Source organism: Rhinoderma darwinii, chromosome 1 (genome assembly GCF_050947455.1).
Source record: "Rhinoderma darwinii isolate aRhiDar2 chromosome 1, aRhiDar2.hap1, whole genome shotgun sequence".
NCBI lineage: Eukaryota > Metazoa > Chordata > Amphibia > Anura > Rhinodermatidae > Rhinoderma > Rhinoderma darwinii.
The window spans coordinates 668,349,130-668,374,316 of NC_134687.1; the positions used below are offsets into that span (position 1 = coordinate 668,349,130).

The 25,187-nt window shown below is 46.3% G+C and overlaps 1 protein-coding gene across 1 annotated transcript in view; it reads right to left on the reverse strand.

Moving 5' to 3' along the window:
- Positions 1–25,187, reverse strand: part of NPR2 (natriuretic peptide receptor 2) — a 265,799-nt gene that overhangs the window by 4,719 nt on the left and 235,893 nt on the right. The window contains exons 17-19 of the mRNA XM_075844429.1: positions 2,535–2,658; positions 2,385–2,453; positions 1,912–2,086 (exon numbers count right to left, since the gene is read on the reverse strand). Of these exons, the coding sequence (XP_075700544.1) occupies positions 1,912–2,086; positions 2,385–2,453; positions 2,535–2,658 (368 nt within the window). The remainder of the gene's footprint in view (positions 1–1,911; positions 2,087–2,384; positions 2,454–2,534; positions 2,659–25,187) is intronic.

Genomic DNA, 25,187 nt, shown 5'->3' on the forward strand with positions numbered 1-25,187 from the left:
AGGCTCCTTCCACCAGCCAGTGCAGACATGTGTGATAAGAAAATACATTTGAGGAAAGTTTCTGCCCCCTTTTATAGGAAAAAAAAACCTCTATATTTCTTAGTGTAAAATAATGTTTATCTCGGCTGTTCATGATTAACCCTTTATCAGCTAGCCTGGTCAGTACAAAAATATGCTCCTCTCCCGCTATTGTGAGGTTCTTAAAGGGTATGAACGCCATAAACACTCCTGCTGGTAGTTGTAGTAATACAGCTGGAGAAACACAGTTTGGAGACCACAGGGCTGGAGTATTAGGAGGATGTATGGGAGAGAGCGACTCCACAGGGAACGCCCACTGAGCTCTTAACCTGCAGGTCCACAAGCCGTCACGTCAGAGAGAGAGAAGCTCTTAATTGTCCATTCTGGGAATGCCTCTTTATCACCTATCCATAGTAAAGATACAGCTCTCCGCAGTCCTGCTGGTAGTTGTAGTTATACATCTGGAGAATCACAGTTTGGAGACCACTGGGCTGGAGTATTAGGAGGATATATGGGAGAAAGCGACTCCACAGGGAACGCCTACTGAGCTCTTAACATGCAGCGCCACAAGCCGTCACGTCAGAGAGAGAATCTCCTTAAGGGGGATTCCCAGAATTGACAATTATCACTTCTAGTATAGGTGATAATTTTCTGATCACTGGGAGCCCCACTGATAGTAAGAACCGGAAGTCCCGGACCCCCTGTTCCTCCTCACTGCTCGACCGCAGCATGCGTGCCGCTGCTCCATCCAAAGTCAATGAGAATGACGGAAACCTCCGATTACAGTACTCAGTGGTCCATCAGTCCTATAGACATTAAATGGAGCAGCAGGTGCATGATCGACCACACCATTCAAGCTCCTCCTCACTGCAGGGGGTGCAATGAGGAGGAACGGGGGGTTCTGGACCCCCACCGATCAGATAAATATAACCTATCCTGTGGACAGATAATAATTTTTAAATGTGGTATCAAAGAGCAGCCTGAGCCTCTCCAGCTATCAGATACAAAGCTAAAACAAACAAAAAAAACGGGCTTTCCATGACCGATGTGCCCATCCACCGCTCCAGTCCGCAGAATACAGAGGGTGATCTGCTAAATGAAAGCCACAACCACGACTGACCCAGAATATATTAAAGATGGCCATACGCTTTATGTAGCTATTCCTTCCGTGTTTTCAATGGGGAGGAGGGAGTAAAGCCGACTCCTAGACTCTGCTGGCAGCTGCTTATCTCCTTACAAACAAAAGGATCGGCCATGTTGTGATCCAATAACCCGATCCTTCTCGCCCATGACATCTGCCACCGGGGGAAGAGTCGGGACTCTGCCATATTGATGGTTGACCACTCCCGGGTTCAGCCAACATTCATCTAATGTGTGTGGCCACCTATCGGCTGGATTCACACATCGCGTATTCGGTGCAGATTTTTCAGCCCATGCCAGAAGTGGATCCAGGGGGGAGAAGTGGAAGTTCTTGATTTATATTTCCCATTCCTTTCCAAACCACTTCTGTCTTTGACTCAAAAATCTGTAACAAATATGTGATGTGTGAATCCAGCCTGAGGCTTCCCTAAAAAGGAGATTCAGCAGAAAGCGGGCTCCCAGGGGAGAGGTGGTCCCAATTAACCCTTGAGCGGCCGAGCTGAAGTGCGGCGCCTATATTACCTGGATAAAACGGTCAACTCCACTCACCACTTACCCCGCATATGGCTACATCTCACCCCAAATACAGATAGAAGTAAATGTCCTTCATAAGGCAGCTGTAAGGTCCACCAGGACCACCGACCACAATCAGGTCAACAAGTCTTCTCAAACATGAGGATCAGCCCAATGTAGTATAGACAAGAGGTCAGTGAAATATAGGAATTCGACAGACATCACGCCATGTTTGGGTACCTGTATGGATTCCTATTCGCAGGTGGAGCTGTGTGTTTGGTCTGTGCCGGATCTTGAAGGTTTTCACCGTGTCTAGAAGAGCCAGCGACATACGAGCAATTTCTCGCGCATGCGACTTCCCATTCCGTACCGGTAACCCTGAAACCACCATGTATGCGTCACCGATGGTCTCCACCTGTGGAGATAGCCCCCCTATATGAGCAGACACGAAAAGCTGGGAATATGAATATGGGCCAACATGGAGAAATGTAGCTAAAGATACAGTGAAGACCCCAGGACTGGACCATCACTGCCACATGAGGATATTGAGGTGGGGTCTGTGTTGTTACTGCTGCCAGAGACAAGCACCGTTTCCTGGAAGGGGGCCGGGCAATAATTTATGACAAACAGTGTGGAATACGTCCCTATCCCAAGAGTCCACCACTCAGACCACAGACCCACCATTCATGTCCATCAGGATTCCACGCTCTTACCTTGTATACATCAAAGTTGTCGATTATGGCATCAAAGCATGTGTAGAGGTCATTGAGTAAGGTGACCACCTGCGGAGACACAAGAAGACTCCTAGTACACCCTCACTGCTAGTACAGGCTGAAGACGGGTGTCCTGTATCTTAGGGTTACCTGCATGGGTGTGCTCCCTGCCGACATTGACGTGAACCCCACAATATCACTGAAATAGATGGTGACGCTGTCAAAGGCTTCGGCCTGGACGGTCTCCCCCCTCTTTAACTGCTCAGCCACTGAACTGCATAGAAAAGACACTAATGGTCATACAAATGTGATGTGTACCCAGGAACCCCCGTCCTTGTGTGTCCTCTGCAATTCTGTAGATGAATCCCCGATACCAACCACAACATGTGCATGTCAACACCAGAGGCGTGGTACCTGTTGTGTATTGTACTGTAAGATACCCTATATGAGGATGTGGTACATTGTGTCACATGAGATTGTGCCATGTTACTCGCTGAGGAGTTACATTGTGTCACGTGTGGTGTGTTATATTACATGGTGTTGTATCATGTCACCTGGTGTACAGTTACATTGTGTCACATGTGGTGTTGTGTTATATTACATGGGGTTGTATCATGTCACCTGGTGTTTAGTTACATTGTGTCACGTGTGGTGTTATATTACATGGTGTTGTATCATGTCACCTGGTGTAGAATTAGATTGTGTCACGTGGTGTCGTGTTATATTACATGGTGTTGTATCATGTCACCTGGTATAGTGTTACATTGTGTCACGTGTGGTGTTGTGTTATATTACATGGTGTTGTATCATGTCACCTGGTGTAGAGTAACATTATGTCACATGTGGTTTTAATATTACATGGTGTTGTATCATGTCACCTGGTATAGAGTTACATTGTGTCACATGTGATGTCGTGTTATATTACATGGTGTTGTATCATGTCACCTGGTATAGAGTTACATTGTGTCACGTGTGGTGTTATATTACATGGTGTTATATCATGTCACGTGGTGTGGAGTTACATTGTGTCACGTGTGGTGTTATATTACATGGTGTTGTATCATGTCACTTGGTGTAGAGTTACATTGTGTCACATGTGGTGTTATATTACATGGTGTTGTATCATGTCACTTGGTGTACAGTTACATTGTGTCACATGTGGTGTTGTGTTATATTACATGGTGTTATATCATGCCACCTGGTGTAGAGTTACATTGTGTCACGTGTGGTGTTATATTACATGGTGTTATATCATGTCACCTGGTGTAGAATTACATTGTGTCACGTGTGGTGTTGTGTTATATTACATAGTGTTGTATCATGTCACCTGGTATAGAGTTATATTGTGTCACGTGTGGTGTTATATTAAATGGTGTTATATCATGTCACCTGGTGTAGAGTTACATTGTGTCACGTGTGGTGTTGTGTTATATTACATAGTGTTGTATCATGTCACCTGGTATAGAGTTATATTGTGTCACGTGTGGTGTTATATTAAATGGTGTTATATCATGTCACCTGGTGTAGAATTACATTGTGTCACGTGTGGTGTTGTGTTATATTACATAGTGTTGTATCATGTCACCTGGTATAGAGTTATATTGTGTCACGTGTGGTGTTATATTACATGGTGTTATATCATGCCACCTGGTGTAGAGTTACATTGTGTCACGTGTGGTGTTATATTACATGGTGTTATATCATGTCACGTGGTGTAGAGTTACATTGTGTCACGTGTGGTGTTATATTACATGGTGTTATATCATGTCACGTGGTGTGGAGTTACATTGTGTCACGTGTGGTGTTGTGTTATATTACATAGTGTTGTATCACGTCACGTGGTGTACAGTTACATTGTGTCACGTGTGGTGTCGTGTTCTATTACATGGTGTTGTATCATGTCACCTGGTGTAGAGTTATATTGTGTCACGTGTGGTGTTATATTACATGGTGTTGTATCATGTCACCTGGTGTGGAGTTACATTGTGTCACGTGTGGTGTTATATTACATGGTGTTGTATCATGTCACCTGGTGTAGAGTTACATTGTGTCACATGTGGTGTTAAATTACATGGTGTTGTATCATGCCACCTGGTGTAGAGTTACATTGTGTCACATGTGGTGTTATATTACATGGTGTTATATCATGCCACCTGGTGTAGAATTACATTGTGTCACGTGTGGTGTTATATTACATAGTGTTGTATCATGTCACCTGGTGTAGAGTTACATTGTGTCACATGTGGTGTTAAATTACATGGTGTTATATCATGCCACCTGGTGTAGAATTACATTGTGTCGCGTGTGGTGTTGTGTTATATTACATAGTGTTGTATCATGTGACCTGGTATAGAGTTATATTGTGTCACGTGTGGTGTTATATTACATGGTGTTATATCATGTCACCTGGTGTAGAGTTACATTGTGTCACATGTGGTGTTATATTACATGGTGTTATATCATGCTACCTGGTGTAGAGTTACATTGTGTCACGTGTGGTGTTATATTACATGGTGGTATATCATGTCACGTGGTGTAGAGTTACATTGTGTCACGTGTGGTGTTGTGTTATATTACATGGTGTTGTATCATGTCACCTGGTGTAGAAGTACATTGTGTCACGTGTGGTGTTGTGTTATATTACATAGTGTTGTATCACGTCACGTGGTGTACAGTTACATTGTGTCACGTGTGGTGTCGTGTTATATTACATGGTGTTGTATCATGTCACCTGGTGTAGAGTTATATTGTGTCACGTGTGGTGTTATATTACATGGTGTTGTATCATGTCACCTGGTGTGGAGTTACATTGTGTCACGTGTGGTGTTATATTACATGGTGTTGTATCATGTCACCTGGTGTAGAATTACATTGTGTCACGTGTGGTGTTATATTACATGGTGTTGTATCATGTCACCTGGTGTAGAGTTACATTGTGTCACATGTGGTGTTATATTACATGGTGTTATATCATGCCACCTGGTGTAGAATTACATTGTGTCACGTGTGGTGTTATATTACATAGTGTTGTATCATGTCACCTGGTGTAGAGTTACATTGTGTCACATGTGGTGTTAAATTACATGGTGTTATATCATGCCACCTGGTGTAGAATTACATTGTGTCGCGTGTGGTGTTGTGTTATATTACATAGTGTTGTATCATGTGACCTGGTATAGAGTTATATTGTGTCACGTGTGGTGTTATATTACATGGTGTTATATCATGTCACCTGGTGTAGAGTTACATTGTGTCACATGTGGTGTTATATTACATGGTGTTATATCATGCTACCTGGTGTAGAGTTACATTGTGTCACGTGTGGTGTTATATTACATGGTGGTATATCATGTCACGTGGTGTAGAGTTACATTGTGTCACGTGTGGTGTTGTGTTATATTACATGGTGTTGTATCATGTCACCTGGTGTAGAAGTACATTGTGTCACGTGTGGTGTTGTGTTATATTACATAGTGTTGTATCACGTCACGTGGTGTACAGTTACATTGTGTCACGTGTGGTGTCGTGTTATATTACATGGTGTTGTATCATGTCACCTGGTGTAGAGTTATATTGTGTCACGTGTGGTGTTATATTACATGGTGTTGTATCATGTCACCTGGTGTGGAGTTACATTGTGTCACGTGTGGTGTTATATTACATGGTGTTGTATCATGTCACCTGGTGTAGAGTTACATTGTGTCACATGTGGTGTTAAATTACATGGTGTTGTATCATGCCACCTGGTGTAAAATTACATTGTGTCGCGTGTGGTGTTATATTACATGGTGTTGTATCATGTCACCTGGTATAGAGTTACATTGTGTCACGTGTGGTGTTATATTACATAGAGTTGTATCATGTCACCTGGTGTAGAATTACATTGTGTCACGTGTGGTGTTGTGTTATATTACATAGTGTTGTATCATGTGACCTGGTATAGAGTTATATTGTGTCACGTGTGGTGTTATATTACATGGTGTTATATCATGTCACCTGGTGTAGAGTTACATTGTGTCACATGTGGTGTTCTATTACATGGTGTTATATCATGCTACCTGGTGTAGAGTTACATTGTGTCACGTGTGGTGTTATATTACATGGTGGTATATCATGTCACGTGGTGTAGAGTTACATTGTGTCACGTGTGGTGTTGTGTTATATTACATGGTGTTGTATCATGTCACCTGGTGTAGAAGTACACTGTGTCACGTGTGGTGTTGTGTTATATTACATAGTGTTGTATCACGTCACGTGGTGTACAGTTACATTGTGTCACGTGTGGTGTCGTGTTATATTACATGGTGTTGCATCATGTCACCTGGTGTAAAGTTACATTGTGTCACGTGTGGTGTTGTGTTATATTACATAGTGTTGTATCACGTCACGTGGTGTACAGTTACATTGTGTCACGTGTGGTGTCGTGTTATATTAAATGGTGTTGTATCATGTCACCTGGTGTAGAGTTACATTGTGTCACGTGTGGTGTTGTGTTATATTACATAGTGTTGTATCACGTCACGTGGTGTACAGTTACATTCTGTCACGTGTGGTGTTGTGTTATATTACATGGGGTTGTATCATGTCACCTGGTGTAGAATTACATTGTGTCACGTGTGGTGTTATATTACATGGTGTTGTATCATGTCACCTGGTGTAGAGTTACATATTGTCACGTGTGGTGTTGTGTTATATTACATGGTGTTGTATAATGTCCCCTGGTATAGAGTTATATTGTGTCACGTGTGGTGTTATATTACATGGTGTTGTATCATGTCACCTGCTGTAGAATTACATTGTGTCGCGTGTGGTGTTGTGTTATATTACATGGTGCTGTATCACGTCACCTGGTATAGAGTTACATTGTGTCACGTGTGGTGTTATATTACATGGTGCTGTATCACGTCACCTGGTATAGAGTTACATTGTGTCACGTGTGGTGTTGTGTTATATTACATGGTGTTGTATCATGTCACCTGGTATAGAGTTATATTGTGTCACGTTTGGTGTTATATTACATGGTGTTATATCATGTCACCTGGTGTAGAGTTACATTGTGTCGCGTGTGGTGTTGTGTTATATTACATGGTGTTGTATCATGTCACCTGGTGTAGAATTACATTGTGTCACGTGTGGTGTTGTGTTATATTACATAGTGTTGTATCATGTCACCTGGTGTAGAATTACATTGTGTCACGTGTGGTGTTGTGTTATATTACATGGTGTTGTATCACGTCACCTGGTATAGAGTTATATTGCGTCACGTGTGGTGTCGTGTTATATTACATGGTGTTGTATCACGTCACCTGGTATAGAGTTATATTGTGTCACGTTTGGTGTTATATTACATGGTGTTATACATGTCACCTGGTATAGAGTTACATTGTGTCACGTGTGGTGTTGTGTTATATTACATGGTGTTATATCATGTCACCTGGTGTAGAGTTACATTGTGTCACGTGTGGTGTTATATTACATGGTGTTGTATCATGTCACCTGTTATAGAGTTACATTGTGTCACGTGTGGTGTTGTCTTATATTACATGGTGTTGTATCATGTCCCCTGGTGTACAGTTACATTGTGTCTCGTGTGGTGTTGTGTAACATTGTATCACGTGTGGTGTTATTTTACATGCTGATGTGTCATGTCACCTGGTGTAGTTACATTGTGTCACGTGTGGTGTTACATTGTGTCACGTGTTGTGTTACATTGTCACATGTTGTGTTACATTGTGTCATGTGTTGTGTAACATTGTCACGTGTGGTGTTACATTGTGTTACATGGTGTTGATGTGTTACATTGTGTTACGTGTTGTGTTACATTGTGTCACGTGTGGTGTTACATTGTGTCACGTGTGGTGTTGTGTTACATGGTGGTGTGTTACATTGTGTCATGTGTTGTGTTACATTGTGTCACGTGTGGTGTTGTGTTATATTACATGGTGTTGTATCATGTCACCTGGTGTACAGTTACATTGTGTCACATATGGTGTTGTGTTATATTACATGGGGTTGTATCATGTCACCTGGTGTTTAGTTACATTGTGTCACGTGTGGTGTTATATTACATGGTGTTGTATCTTGTCACCTGGTGTAGAATTACATTGTGTCACGTGTGGTGTCGTGTTATATTACATGGTGTTGTATCATGTCACCTGGTATAGAGTTATATTGTGTCACATGTGGTGTCGTGTTATATTACATGGTGTTATATCATGTCACCTGGTGTAGAGTTACATTGTGTCACGTGTGGTGTTGTGTTATATTACATGGGGTTGTATCATGTCACCTGGTATAGAGTTATATTGTGTCACGTGTGGTGTTATATTACATGGCGTTGTATCATGTCACCTGGTGTAGAATTACATTGTGTCACATGTGGTGTTATATTACATGGTGTTGTATCATGTCACCTGCTATAGAATTACATTGTGTCGCGTGTGGTGTGGTGTTATATTACATGGTGTTGTATCACGTCACCTGGTATAGAATTACATTGTGTCACGTGTGGTGTCGTGTTATATTACATGGTGTTGTATAATGTCACCTGGTATAGAGTTATATTGTGTCACGTGTGGTGTTATATTACATGGTGTTGTATCATGTCACCTGTTATAGAGTTACATTGTGTCACGTGTGGTGTTGTCTTATATTACATGGTGTTGTATCATGTCCCCTGGTGTACAGTTACATTGTGTCACGTGTGGTGTTGTCTTATATTACATGGTGTTATATCATGTCACCTGGTGTACAGTTACATTGTGTCACATGTGGTGTGTTATATTACATGATGTTGTATCATGTCACCTGGTGTAAAATTACATTGTGTCACGTGTGGTGTTGTGTTACATTGTATCACGTGTGGTGTTATTTTACATGCTGATGTGTCATGTCACCTGGTGTAGCTACATTGTGTCACGTGTGGTGTTACATTGTGTCACGTGTTGTGTTACATTGTGTCATGTGTTGTGTTACATTGTCACGTGTGGTGTTACATTGTGTTACATGGTGTTGATGTGTTACATTGTGTTACTAGTTGTGTTACATTGTGTCACGTGTGGTGTTACATTGTGTCACGTGTGGTGTTGTGTTACATGGTGGTGTGTTACATTGTGTCATGTGTTGTGTTACATTGTGTCACGTGTGGTGTTGTGTTATATTACATGGTGTTGTATCATGTCACCAGGTGTACAGTTACATTGTGTCACATGTGGTGTTGTGTTATATTACATGGGGTTGTATCATGTCACCTGGTGTTTAGTTACATTGTGTCACGTGTGGTGTTATATTACATGGCGTTGTATCATGTGACCTGGTATAGAGTTACATTGTGTCACGTGTGGTGTTATATTACATGGTGTTGTATCATGTCACCTGGTATAGAGTTATATTGTGTCACGTGTAGTGTCGTGTTATCTTACATGGTGTTGTATCATGTCACCTGGTATAGAGTTATATTGTGTCACGTGTGGTGTTATATTACATGGTGTTGTATCACGTCACCTGGTATAGAGTTACATTGTGTCACGTGTGGTGTCGTGTTATATTACATGGTGTTATATCATGTCACGTGGTGTGGAGTTACATTGTGTCACGTGTGGTGTTATATTACATGGTGTTGTATCACGTCACCTGGTATAGAGTTACATTGTGTCACGTGTGGTGTTGTGTTATATTACATGGTGTTGTATCACGTCACCTGGTATAGAGTTACATTGTGTCACGTGTGGTGTCGTGTTATATTACATGGTGTTATATCATGTCACGTGGTGTGGAGTTACATTGTGTCACGTGTGGTGTTATATTACATGGTGTTGTATAATGTCACCTGGTATAGAGTTATATTGTGTCACATGTGGTGTTATATTACATGGTGTTATATCATGTCACCTGGTGTAGAGTTACATTATGTCACGTGTGGTGTTATATTACATGGTGTTGTATCATGTCACCTGTTATAGAGTTACATTGTGTCACGTGTGGTGTTGTCTTATATTACATGGTGTTGTATCATGTCACCTGGTGTACAGTTACATTGTGTCACGTGTGGTGTGTTATATTACATGATGTATCATGTCACCTGGTGTAAAATTACATTGTGTCACGTGTGGTGTTGTGTTACATTGTATCACGTGTGGTGTTATTTTACATGCTGATGTGTCATGTCACCTGGTGTAGTTACATTGTGTCACGTGTGGTGTTACATTGTGTCACGTGTTGTGTTACATTGTCACATGTTGTGTTACATTGTGTCATGTGTTGCGTTACATTGTCACGTGTGGTGTTACATTGTGTTACATGGTGTTAATGTTTTACATTGTGTTACTTGTGTTACATTGTGTCACGTGTGGTGTTACATTGTGTCAGTGTGGTGTTGTGTTACATGGTGGTGTGTTACATTGTGTCATGTGTTGTGTTACATTGTGTCACGTGTGGTGTGTTATATTACATGGTGTTGTATCATGTCACCTGGTGTACAGTTACATTGTGTCACATGTGGTGTTGTGTTATATTACATGGGGTTGTATCATGTCACCTGGTGTTTAGTTACATTGTGTCACGTGTGGTGTTATATTATATGGTGTTGTATCATGTCACCTGGTGTAGAATTACATTGTGTCACGTGTGGTATCGTGTTATATTACATGGTGTTGTATCATGTCACCTGGTATAGTGTTACATTGTGTCACGTGTGGTGTTATATTACATGGTGTTGTATCATGTCACCTGGTGTACAGTTACATTGTGTCACGTGTGGTGTCGTGTTATATTACATGTTGTTGTATCATGTCACCTGGTATAGAGTTATATTGTGTCACGTGTGGTGTTATATTACATGGTGTTGTATCATGTCACCTGGTGTACAGTTACATTGTGTCACGTGTGGTGTCGTGTTATATTACATGGTGTTGTATCATGTCACCTGGTATAGAGTTACATTGTGTCACGTGTGGTTTTATATTACATGGTGTTGTATCATATCACGTGGTGTACAGTTACATTGTGTCACGTGTGGTGTTGTGTTATATTACATGGTGTTATATCATGTCACCTGGTGTTTAGTTACATTGTCTCACGTGTGGTGTTATATTACATGGTGTTGTATCATGTCACCTGGTGTCATGTGTGGTGTGGTGTTACATTGTGTCATGTGTGGTGTGGTGTTACATTGTGTCATGTGTGGTGTGGTGTTACATTGTGTCATGTGTGGTGTGGTGTTACATTGTGTCATGTGTGTTGTGGTGTTACATTGTGTCATGTGTAGTGGGGTGTTACATTGTGTCATGTGTGGTGTTACATTGTGTCATGTGTGTTGTGGTGTTACATTGTGTCATGTGTAGTGGGGTGTTACATTGTGTCATGTGTGGTGTGGTGTTACATTGTGTCATGTGTGTTGTGGTGTTACATTGTGTCATGTGTAGTGGGGTGTTACATTGTGTCATGTGTGGTGTGGCGTTACATTGTGTCATGTGTGTTGTGGTGTTACATTGTGTCATGTGTGGTGTGGTGTTACATTGTGTCACGTGTGTTGTGGTGTTACATTGTGTCACGTGTGGTTACATAGTTAGTACGGCTGAAAAAAGACACATGTCCATCAAGTTCAACCAAGGGAAGGGAAAAGGGAAGGAAAAATTTCTACACATAGGAGGTGATACTTTTTTTGTTCTAGGAAATTATCTTTGCCTTTCTTGCAGCCTCTCCTGTCCCTGCTGTGACGGCTCCTGCGGTGTCTCCTGTCCCTGCTGTGACGGCTCCTGCGGTGTCTCCTGTCCCTGCTGTGACGGCTCCTGCGGTGTCTCCTGTCCCTGCTGTGACGGCTCCTGCGCTCGGCTATTCCATAGATTCACCGCTCTTACAGTAAAGAAGGCTTGTCGCCTCTGCAGGTTGAACCTTTCTTTCTCCAGACGGAGGGAGCGCCCCCTTGTTTTTTGAGGGGGTTTTACATGGAACAGGATTTCACCATATTTGTTGTATGTGCCATTCATATAAGTTAATCATGTCCCCCCTTAGTCGTCTTTTCTCAGGGCTAAATAGGTTTAGTTCTTTTAATCTTTCCTCATAACTTAGATTCTCGGCGCCCCTTATTAGCTTCGTTGCTCTTCTTTGTATTTTTCCTTCTTTCTATGAACTGGAGCCCAGAACTGAACTGCATATTCTAGATGAGGCCTCACTAATGCTTTGTAAAGTGGTAATATTACATCCCTGTCCCGCGAGTCCAGGCCCCTATAATACACGACAATATCTTGCTGGCCTTTGAAGCAGCTGATTGACATTGCATGCTGTTATTTAGTTTATGATTAACAAGTACACCCAGATCCTTCCCCCAGTGTAGCGCCCCCTAGGACATATGATGCCTGCAGATTATTACACCCAGATCCTTCTCAACAAGTGACTCCCCCAGTGTAGCCCCCCTAGAACATATGATGCTGCAGATTATTACACCCAGATCCTTCTCAACAAGTGACTCCCCCAGTGTAGCGCCCCCTAGGACATATGATGCCTGCAGATTATTACACCCAGATCCTTCTCAACAAGTGACTCCCCCAGTGTAGCCCCCCTAGAACATATGATGCTGCAGATTATTACACCCAGATCCTTCTCAACAAGTGACTCCCCCAGTGTAGCGCCCCCTAGGACAGATGATGCTGCAGATTATTACACCCAGATCCTTCTCAACAAGTGACTCCACCAGTGTAGCTCCCCCTAGGACATATGATGCTGCAGGTTATTACACCCAGATCCTTCTCCACAAGTGACTCCCCCAGTGTAGCGCCCCCTAGGACATATGATGTCTGCAGATTATTACACCCAGATCCTTCTCAACAAGTGACTCCCCCAGTGTAGCGCCCCCTAGGACATATGATGCTGCAGATTATTACACCCAGATCCTTCTCTACAAGTGACTCCCCCAGTGTAGCTCCCCCTAGGACATATGATGCTGCAGATTATTACACCCAGATCCTTCTCAACAAGTGAATCCGCCAGTGTAGCCCCCCCCCCCTAGGACATATGATGCTGCAGATTATTACACCCAGATCCTTCTCAACAAGTGACTCCCCCAGTGTAGCGCCCCCTAGGACAGATGATGCTGCAGATTATTACACCCAGATCCTTCTCAACAAGTGACTCCACCAGTGTAGCTCCCCCTAGGACATATGATGCTGCAGGTTATTACACCCAGATCCTTCTCCACAAGTGACTCCCCCAGTGTAGCGCCCCCTAGGACATATGATGCCTGCAGATTATTACACCCAGATCCTTCTCAACAAGTGACTCCCCCAGTGTAGCGCCCCCTAGGACATATGATGCTGCAGATTATTACACCCAGATCCTTCTCAACAAGTGACTCCCCCAGTGTAGCCCCCCCCTAGGACAGATGATGCTGCAGATTATTACACCCAGATCCTTCTCAACAAGTGAATCCCCCAGTGTAGCCCCCCCTAGGACATATGATGCTGCAGATTATTACACCCAGATCCTTCTCTACAAGTGACTCCCCCAGTGTAGCTCCCCCTAGGACAGATGATGCTGCAGATTATTACACCCAGATCCTTCTCAACAAGTGACTCCCCCAGTGTAGCCCCCCCTAGGACAGATGATGCTGCAGATTATTACACCCAGATCCTTCTCTACTAGTGACTCCCCAGTGTAGCGCCCCCTAGGACATATGATTCCTGCAGATTATTACACCCAGATCCTTCTCAACAAGTGACTCCCCCAGTGTAGCGCCCCCTAGGACAGATGATGCTGCAGATTATTACTCCCAGATCCTTCTCCACAAGTGACTCCCCCAGTGTAGCGCCCCCTAGGACATATGATGCCTGCAGATTATTACACCCAGATCCTTCTCAACAAGTGACTCCCCCAGTGTAGCCCCCCCTAGGACATATGATGCTGCAGATTATTACACCCAGATCCTTCTCAACAAGTGACTCCCCCAGTGTAGCGCCCCCTAGGACAGATGATGCTGCAGATTATTACACCCAGATCCTTCTCTACAAGTGACTCCCCCAGTGTAGCTCCCCCTAGGACATATGATGCCTGCAGATTATTACACCCAGATCCTTCTCCACAAGTGACTCCCCCAGTGTAGCCCCCCCTAGGACATATGATGCTGCAGATTATTACACCCAGATCCTTCTCAACAAGTGACTCCCCCAGTGTAGCGCCCCCTAGGACAGATGATGCTGCAGATTATTACACCCAGATCCTTCTCCACAAGTGACTCCCCCAGTGTAGCTCCCCCTAGGACATATGATGCCTGCAGATTATTACACCCAGATCCTTCTCCACAAGTGACTCCCCCAGTGTAGCCCCCCCTAGGACATATGATGCTGCAGATTATTACACCCAGATCCTTCTCAACAAGTGACTCCCCCAGTGTAGCGCCCCCTAGGACATATGATGCTGCAGATTATTACACCCAGATCCTTCTCTACAAGTGACTCCCCCAGTGTAGCGCCCCCTAGGACAGATGATGCTGCAGATTATTACACCCAGATCCTTCTCAACAAGTGACTCCCCCAGTGTAGCTCCCCCTAGGACATATGATGCTGCAGATTATTACACCCAGATCCTTCTCTACAAGTGACTCCCCCAGTGTAGCTCCCCCTAGGACAGATGATGCTGCAGATTATTACACCCAGATCCTTCTCTACAAGTGACTCCCCCAGTGTAGCGCCCCCTAGGACATATGATGCTGCAGATTATTACACCCAGATCCTTCTGAACAAGTGACTCCCCCAGTGTAGCGCCCCCTAGGACAGATGATGCTGCAGATTATTACACCCAGATCCTTCTCAACAAGTGACTCCCCCAGTGTAGCGCCCCCTAGGACATATGATGCCTGCAGATTATTACTCCCAGATCCTTCTCAACACGTGACTCCCCCAGTGTAGCGCCCCCTAGGACATATGATGCTGCAGATTATTACACCCAGATCCTTCTCCACAAGTGACTCCCCCAGTGTAGCGCCCCCTAGGACATATGATGCCTGCAGATTATTACTCCCAGATCCTTCTCAACACGTGACTCCCCCAGTGTAGCGCCCCCTAGGACAGATGATGCTGCAGATTATTACACCCAGATCCTTCTCTACAAGTGTCTCCCCCAGTGTAGCGCCCCCTAGGACATATGATGCTGCAGATTATTACACCCAGATCCTTCTCAACAAGTGACTCCCCCAGTGTAGCCCCCCCTAGGACAGATGATGCTGCAGATTATTACACCCAGATCCTTCTCAACAAGTGACTCCCCCAGTGTAGCGCCCCCTAGGACAGATGATGCTGCAGATTATTACACCCAGATCCTTCTCAACAAGTGTCTCCCCCAGTGTAGCTCCCCCTAGGACATATGATGCTGCAGATTATTACTCCCAGATCCTTCTCAACACGTGACTCCCCCAGTGTAGCGCCCCCTAGGACATATGATGCTGCAGATTATTACACCCAGATCCTTCTCTACAAGTGACTCCCCCAGTGTAGCGCCCCCTAGGACATATGATGCTGCAGATTATTACACCCAGATCCTTCTCAACAAGTGACTCCCCCAGTGTAGCTCCCCCTAGGACATATGATGCTGCAGATTATTACACCCAGATCCTTCTATACAAGTGACTCCCCCAGTGTAGCCCCCCTAGGACAGATGATGCTGCAGATTATTACACCCAGATCCTTCTCTACAAGTGACTCCACCAGTGTAGCCCCCCTAGGACATATGATGCTGCAGATTATTACACCCAGATCCTTCTCCACAAGTGACTCCCCCAGTGTAGCGCCCCCTAGGACATATGATACCTGCAGATTATTACACCCAGATCCTTCTCAACAAGTGACTCCCCCAGTGTAGCCCCCCTAGGACATATGATGCTGCAGATTATTACACCCAGATCCTTCTCATCAAGTGACTCCCCCAGTGTAGCGCCCCCTAGGACATATGATGCTGCAGATTATTACTCCCAGATCCTTCTCCACAAGTGACTCCCCCAGTGTAGCGCCCCCTAGGACATATGATGCTGCAGATTATTACACCCAGATCCTTCTCAACAAGTGACTCCCCCAGTGTAGCTCCCCCTAGGACATATGATGCTGCAGATTATTACTCCCAGATCCTTCTCCACAAGTGACTCCCCCAGTGTAGCCCCCCTAGGACATATGATGCTGCAGATTATTACACCCAGATCCTTCTATACAAGTGACTCCCCCAGTGTAGCGCCCCCTAGGACATATGATGCTGCAGATTATTACTCCCAGATCCTTCTCCACAAGTGACTCCCCCAGTGTAGCGCCCCCTAGGACATATGATGCTGCAGATTATTACAGCCAGATCCTTCTCCACAAGTGACTCCCCCAGTGTAGCTCCCCCTAGGACAGATGATGCTGCAGATTATTACACCCAGATCCTTCTCAACAAGTGACTCCCCCAGTGTAGCGCCCCCTAGGACAGATGATGCTGCAGATTATTACTCCCAGATCCTTCTCAACAAGTGACTCCCCCAGTGTAGCGCACCCTAGGACATATGATGCTGCAGATTATTACACCCAGATCCTTCTCAACAAGTGACTCCCCCAGTGTAGCCCCCCTAGGACATATGATGCCTGCAGATTATTACACCCAGATCCTTCTCCACAAGTGACTCCCCCAGTGTAGCGCCCCCTAGGACATATGATGCTGCAGATTATTACACCCAGATCCTTCTCCACAAGTGACTCCCCCAGTGTAGCCCCCCTAGAACATATGATGCCTGCAGATTATTACACCCAGATCCTTCTCCACAAGTGACTCCCCCAGTGTAGCGCCCCCTAGGACAGATGATGCTGCAGATTATTACACCCAGATCCTTCTCCACAAGTGACTCCCCCAGTGTAGCGCCCCCTAGGACATACGATGCTGCAGATTATTACACCCAGATCCTTCTCTACAAGTGACTCCCCCAGTGTTCGCCCCCCCTAGGACATATGATGCTGCAGATTATTACACCCAGATCCTTCTCAACAAGTGACTCCCCCAGTGTAGCGCCCCCTAGGACATATGATGCTGCAGATTATTACACCCAGATCCTTCTCTACAAGTGACTCCCCCAGTGTAGCGCCCCCTAGGACATATGATGCCTGCAGATTATTACACCCAGATCCTTCTCCACAAGTGACTCCCCCAGTGTAGCGCCCCCTAGGACATATGATGCTGCAGATTATTACACCCAGATCCTTCTCTACAAGTGACTCCCCCAGTGTAGCCCCCCTAGGACATATGATGCCTGCAGATTATTACACCCAGATCCTTCTCCACAAGTGACTCCCCCAATGTAGCCCCCCTAGGACATATGATGCTGCAGATTATTACACCCAGATCCTTCTCTACAAGTGACTCCCCCAGTGTAGCCCCCCTAGGACATATGATGCTGCAGATTATTACTCCCAGATCCTTCTCAATAAGTGACTCCCCCAGTGTAGCCCCCCTAGGACATATGATGCTGCAGATTATTACACCCAGATCCTTCTCAACAAGTGACTCCCCCAGTGTAGCCCCCCTAGGACATATGATGCTGCAGATTATTACTCCCAGATCCTTCTCAACAAGTGACTCCCCCAGTGTAGCCCCCCTAGGACAGATGATGCTGCAGGTTATTACACCCAGATCCTTCTCAACAAGTGACTCCCCCAGTGTAGCGCCCCCTAGGACATATGATGCTGCAGATTATTACACCCAGATCCCTCTCCACAAGTGACTCCCCCAGTGTAGCGCCCCCTAGGACAGATGATGCTGCAGATTATTACACCCAGATCCTTCTCCACAAGTGACTCCCCCAGTGTAGCGCCCCCTAGGACATATGATGCATGCAGATTATTACACCCAGATCCTTCTAAACAAGTGACTCCCCCAGTGTAGCGCCCCCTAGGACATATGATGCTGCAGATTATTACTCCCAGATCCTTCTCAACAAGTGACTCCCCCAGTGTAGCCCCCCCTAGGACATATGATGCTGCAGATTATTACTCCCAGATCCTTCTCTACAAGTGACTCCCCCAGTGTAGCTCCCCCTAGGACAGATGATGCTGCAGATTATTACACCCAGATCCTTCTCAACAAGTGACTCCCCCAGTGTAGCCCCCTAGGACATATGATACTGCAGATTATTACACCCAGATCCTTCTCTACAAGTGACTCCTCCAGTGTAGCCCCCCCTAGGACATATGATGCTGCAGATTATTACACCCAGATCCTTCTCAACAAGTGACTCCCCCAGTATAGCGCCCCCTAGGACATATGATGCTGCAGATTATTACACCCAGATCCTTCTCTACAAGTGACTCCCCCAGTGTAGCGCCCCCTAGGACATATGATGCTGCAGATTATTACACCCAGATCCTTCTCTACAAGTGACTCCCCCAGTGTAGCCCCCCTAGGACATATGATGCTGCAGATTATTACACCCAGATCCTTCTCTACAAGTGACTCCCCCAGTGTAGCCCCCTAGGACATATGATGCTGCAGATTATTACTCCCAGATCCTTCTATACAAGTGACTCCCCCAGTGTAGCTCCCCCTAGGACATATGATGCTGCAGATTATTACACCCAGATCCTTCTCTACAAGTGACTCCCCCAGTGTAGCTCCCCCTAGGACATATGATGCTGCAGATTATTACACCCAGATCCTTCTCAACAAGTGACTCCCCCAGTGTAGCTCCCCCTAGGACATATGATGCTGCAGATTATTACACTCAGATCCTTCTCAACAAGTGACTCCCCCAGTGTAGCGCCCCCTAGGACATATGATGCTGCAGATTATTACACCCAGATCCTTCTCTACAAGTGACTCCCCCAGTGTAGCCCCCCTAGGACATATGATGCTGCAGATTATTACACCCAGATCCTTCTCCACAAGTGACTCCCCCAGTGTAGCCCCCCTAGGACAGATGATGCTGCAGGTTATTACACCCAGATCCTTCTCCACAAGTGACTCCCCCAGTGTAGCCCCCCTAGGACATATGATGCTGCAGATTATTACACCCAGATCCTTCTATACAAGTGACTCCCCCAGTGTAGCGCCCCCTAGGACATATGATGCTGCAGATTATTACACCCAGATCCTTCTCAACAAGTGACTCCACCAGTGTAGCTCCCCCCTAGGACATATGATGCTGCAGATTATTACTCCCAGATCCTTCTCTACAAGTGACTCCCCCAGTGTAGCTCCCCCTAGGACATATGATGCCTGCAGATTATTACACCCAGATCCTTCTCTACAAGTGACTCTCCCAGTGTAGCGCCCCCTAGGACATATGATGCTGCAGATTATTACACCCAGATCCTTCTCTACAAGTGACTCTCCCAGTGTAGCGCCCCCTAGGACATATGATGCTGCAGATTATTACACCCAGATCCTTCTATACAAGTGACTCCCCCAGTGTAGCCCCCCCCTAGGACATATGATGCTGCAGATTATTACTCCCAGATCCTTCTCTACAAGTGACTCCCCCAGTGTAGCTCCCCCTAGGACATATGATGCCTGCAGATTATTACACCCAGATCCTTCTCTACAAGTGACTCTCCCAGTGTAGCGCCCCCTAGGACATATGATGCTGCAGATTATTACACCCAGATCCTTCTCAACAAGTGACTCCCCCAGTGTAGCCCCCACTAGGACATATGATGCCTGCAGATTATTACACCCAGATCCTTCTCTACAAGTGACTCCCCCAGTGTAGCTCCCCCTAGGACATATGATGCTGCAGATTATTACACCCAGATCCTTCTCAACAAGTGACTCCCCCAGTGTAGCTCCCCCTAGGACAGATGATGCTGCAGATTATTACTCCCAGATCCTTCTCCACAAGTGACTCCCCCAGTGTAGCCCCCCCTAGGACATATGATGCTGCAGGTTATTACACCCAGATCCTTCTCAACAAGTGACTCCCCCAGTGTAGCGCCCCCTAGGACATATGATGCTGCAGATTATTACACCCAGATCCTTCTCTACAAGTGACTCCCCCAGTGTAGCTCCCCCTAGGACATATGATGCTGCAGATTATTACACCCAGATCCTTCTCCACAAGTGACTCCCCCAGTGTAGCCCCCCCTAGGACATATGATGCTGCAGATTATTACACCCAGATCCTTCTCTACAAGTGACTCCCCCAGTGTAGCGCCCCCTAGGACATATGATGCTGCAGATTATTACACTCAGATCCTTCTCAACAAGTGACTCCCCCAGTGTAGCCCCCCCTAGGACATATGATGCTGCAGATTATTACACCCAGATCCTTCTCAACAAGTGACTCCCCCAGTGTAGCCCCCCCTAGGACATATGATGCTGCAGATTATTACACCCAGATCCTTCTCAACAAGTGACTCCCCCAGTGTAGCTCCCCCTAGGACATATGATGCTGCAGATTATTACACCCAGATCCTTCTCAACAAGTGACTCCCCCAGTGTAGCCCCCCCTAGGACAGATGATGCTGCAGATTATTACACCCAGATCCTTCTCAACAAGTGACTCCCCCAGTGTAGCTCCCCCTAGGACATATGATGCTGCAGATTATTACACCCAGATCCTTCTCTACAAGTGACTCCCCCAGTGTAGCCCCCCCTAGGACATATGATGCTGCAGATTATTACACCCAGATCCTTCTCAACAAGTGACTCCCCCAGTGTAGCCCCCCTAGGACATATGATGCTGCAGATTATTACACCCAGATCCTTCTCAACAAGTGACTCCCCCAGTGTAGCCCCCCCCTAGGACATATGATGCTGCAGATTATTACACCCAGATCCTTCTCAACAAGTGACTCCCCCAGTGTAGCTCCCCCTAGGACATATGATGCTGCAGATTATTACACCCAGATCCTTCTCAACAAGTGACTCCCCCAGTGTAGCGCCCCCTAGGACAGATGATGCTGCAGATTATTACACCCAGATCCTTCTCTACAAGTGACTCCCCCAGTGTAGCGCCCCCTAGGACAGATGATGCTGCAGATTATTACACCCAGATCCTTCTCAACAAGTGACTCCCCCAGTGTAGCGCCCCCTAGGACATATGATGCTGCAGATTATTACACCCAGATCCTTCTCTACAAGTGACTCCCCCAGTGTAGCGCCCCCTAGGACAGATGATGCTGCAGGTTATTACACCCAGATCCTTCTCAACAAGTGACTCCCCCAGTGTAGCCCCCCCTAGGACATATGATGCTGCAGATTATTACACCCAGATCCTTCTCAACAAGTGACTCCCCCAGTGTAGCGCCCCCTAGGACAGATGATGCTGCAGATTATTACACCCAGATCCTTCTCAACAAGTGACTCCACCAGTGTAGCTCCCCCTAGGACATATGATGCTGCAGATTATTACACCCAGATCCTTCTCAACAAGTGACTCCCCCAGTGTAGCGCCCCCTAGGACATATGATGCTGCAGATTATTACACCCAGATCCTTCTCAACACGTGACTCCCCCAGTGTAGCGCCCCCTAGGACATATGATGCCTGCAGATTATTACTCCCAGATCCTTCTCAACAAGTGACTCCCCCAGTGTAGCGCCCCCTAGGACAGATGATGCTGCAGATTATTACACCCAGATCCTTCTCCACAAGTGACTCCCCCAGTGTAGCTCCCCCTAGGACATATGATGCTGCAGATTATTACACCCAGATCCTTCTCTACAAGTGACTCCCCCAGTGTAGCGCCCCCTAGGACATATGATGCCTGCAGATTATTACACCCAGATCCTTCTATACAAGTGACTCCCCCAGTGTAGCGCCCCCTAGGACATATGATGCTGCAGATTATTACACCCAGATCCTTCTCTACAAGTGACTCCCCCAGTGTAGCCCCCCCTAGGACATATGATGCTGCAGATTATTACACCCAGATCCTTCTCAACAAGTGACTCCCCCAGTGTAGCGCCCCCTAGGACAGATGATGCTGCAGATTATTACACCCAGATCCTTCTCAACAAGTGACTCCACCAGTGTAGCTCCCCCTAGGACATATGATGCCTGCAGATTATTACTCCCAGATCCTTCTCAACACGTGACTCCCCCAGTGTAGCGCCCCCTAGGACATATGATGCTGCAGATTATTACTCCCAGATCCTTCTCAACAAGTGACTCCCCCAGTGTAGCTCCCCCTAGGACATATGATGCTGCAGATTATTACACCCAGATCCTTCTCCACAAGTGACTCCCCCAGTGTAGCCCCCCCTAGGACAGATGATGCTGCAGATTATTACACCCAGATCCTTCTCAACAAGTGACTCCCCCAGTGTAGCCCCCCCTAGGACATATGATGCTGCAGATTATTACTCCCAGATCCTTCTCCACAAGTAACTCCCCCAGTGTAGCTCCCCCTAGGACAGATGATGCTGCAGATTATTACACCCAGATCCTTCTATACAAGTGACTCCCCCAGTGTAGCTCCCCCTAGGACATATGATACTGCAGATTATTACACCCAGATCCTTCTCTACAAGTGACTCCCCCAGTGTAGCGCCCCCTAGGACAGATGATGCTGCAGATTATTACACCCAGATCCTTCTCAACAAGTGACTCCCCCAGTGTAGCGCCCCCTAGGACATATGATGCTGCAGATTATTACACCCAGATCCTTCTCAACAAGTGACTCCCCCAGTGTAGCCCCCCCTAGGACAGATGATGCTGCAGATTATTACACCCAGATCCTTCTCAACAAGTGACTCCCCCAGTGTAGCCCCCCCTAGGACATATGATGCTGCAGATTATTACACCCAGATCCTTCTCTACAAGTGACTCCCCCAGTGTAGCGCCCCCTAGGACATATGATGCTGCAGATTATTACACCCAGATCCTTCTCAACAAGTGACTCCCCCAGTGTAGCGCCCCCTAGGACAGATGATGCTGCAGATTATTACACCCAGATCCTTCTCTACAAGTGACTCCCCCAGTGTAGCTCCCCCTAGGACATATGATGCTGCAGATTATTACACCCAGATCCTTCTCTACAAGTGACTCCCCCAGTGTAGCCCCCCCTAGGACATATGATGCTGCAGATTATTACACCCAGATCCTTCTCTACAAGTGACTCCCCCAGTGTAGCGCCCCCTAGGACAGATGATGCTGCAGATTATTACACCCAGATCCTTCTCCACAAGTGACTCCCCCAGTGTAGCCCCCCCTAGGACAGATGATGCTGCAGATTATTACACCCAGATCCTTCTCAACAAGTGACTCCCCCAGTGTAGCCCCCCTAGGACAGATGATGCTGCAGATTATTACACCCAGATCCTTCTCTACAAGTGACTCCCCCAGTGTAGCGCCCCCTAGGACAGATGATGCTGCAGATTATTACACCCAGATCCTTCTATACAAGTGACTCCCCCAGTGTAGCTCCCCCTAGGACATATGATACTGCAGATTATTACACCCAGATCCTTCTCTACAAGTGACTCCCCCAGTGTAGCGCCCCCTAGGACAGATGATGCTGCAGATTATTACACCCAGATCCTTCTCAACAAGTGACTCCCCCAGTGTAGCCCCCCCTAGGACAGATGATGCTGCAGATTATTACACCCAGATCCTTCTCAACAAGTGACTCCCCCAGTGTAGCCCCCCCTAGGACATATGATGCTGCAGATTATTACACCCAGATCCTTCTCTACAAGTGACTCCCCCAGTGTAGCGCCCCCTAGGACATATGATGCTGCAGATTATTACACCCAGATCCTTCTCAACAAGTGACTCCCCCAGTGTAGCGCCCCCTAGGACAGATGATGCTGCAGATTATTACACCCAGATCCTTCTCTACAAGTGACTCCCCCAGTGTAGCGCCCCCTAGGACATATGATGCTGCAGATTATTACTCCCAGATCCTTCTCTACAAGTGACTCCCCCAGTGTAGCGCCCCCTAGGACATATGATGCTGCAGATTATTACTCCCAGATCCTTCTCCACAAGTGACTCCCCCAGTGTAGCGCCCCCTAGGACATATGATGCTGCAGATTATTACTCCCAGATCCTTCTCCACAAGTGACTCCCCCAGTGTAGCGCCCCCTAGGACATATGATGCTGCAGATTATTACACCCAGATCCTTCTCAACAAGTGACTCCCCCAGTGTAGCGCCCCCTAGGACAGATGATGCTGCAGATTATTACACCCAGATCCTTCTCCACAAGTGACTCCCCCAGTGTAGCGCCCCCTAGGACAGATGATGCTGCAGATTATTACACCCAGATCCTTCTCAACAAGTGACTCCCCCAGTGTAGCGCCCCCTAGGACATATGATGCTGCAGATTATTACACCCAGATCCTTCTCAACAAGTGACTCCCCCAGTGTAGCGCCCCCTAGGACATATGATGCTGCAGATTATTACACCCAGATCCTTCTCTACAAGTGACTCCCCCAGTGTAGCCCCCCTAGGACATATGATGCTGCAGATTATTACACCCAGATCCTTCTCTACAAGTGACTCCCCCAGTGTAGCCCCCTAGGACATATGATGCCTGCAGATTATTACACCCAGATCCTTCTCAACAAGTGACTCCCCCAATGTAGCGCCCCCTAGGACATATGATGCTGCAGATTATTACACCCAGATCCTTCTATACAAGTGACTCCCCCAGTGTAGCGCCCCCTAGGACATATGATGCTGCAGATTATTACACCCAGATCCTTCTCCACAAGTGACTCCCCCAGTGTAGCGCCCCCTAGGACATATGATGCTGCAGATTATTACACCCAGATCCTTCTCTACAAGTGACTCCCCCAGTGTAGCGCCCCCTAGGACATATGATGCTGCAGATTATTACACCCAGATCCTTCTCCACAAG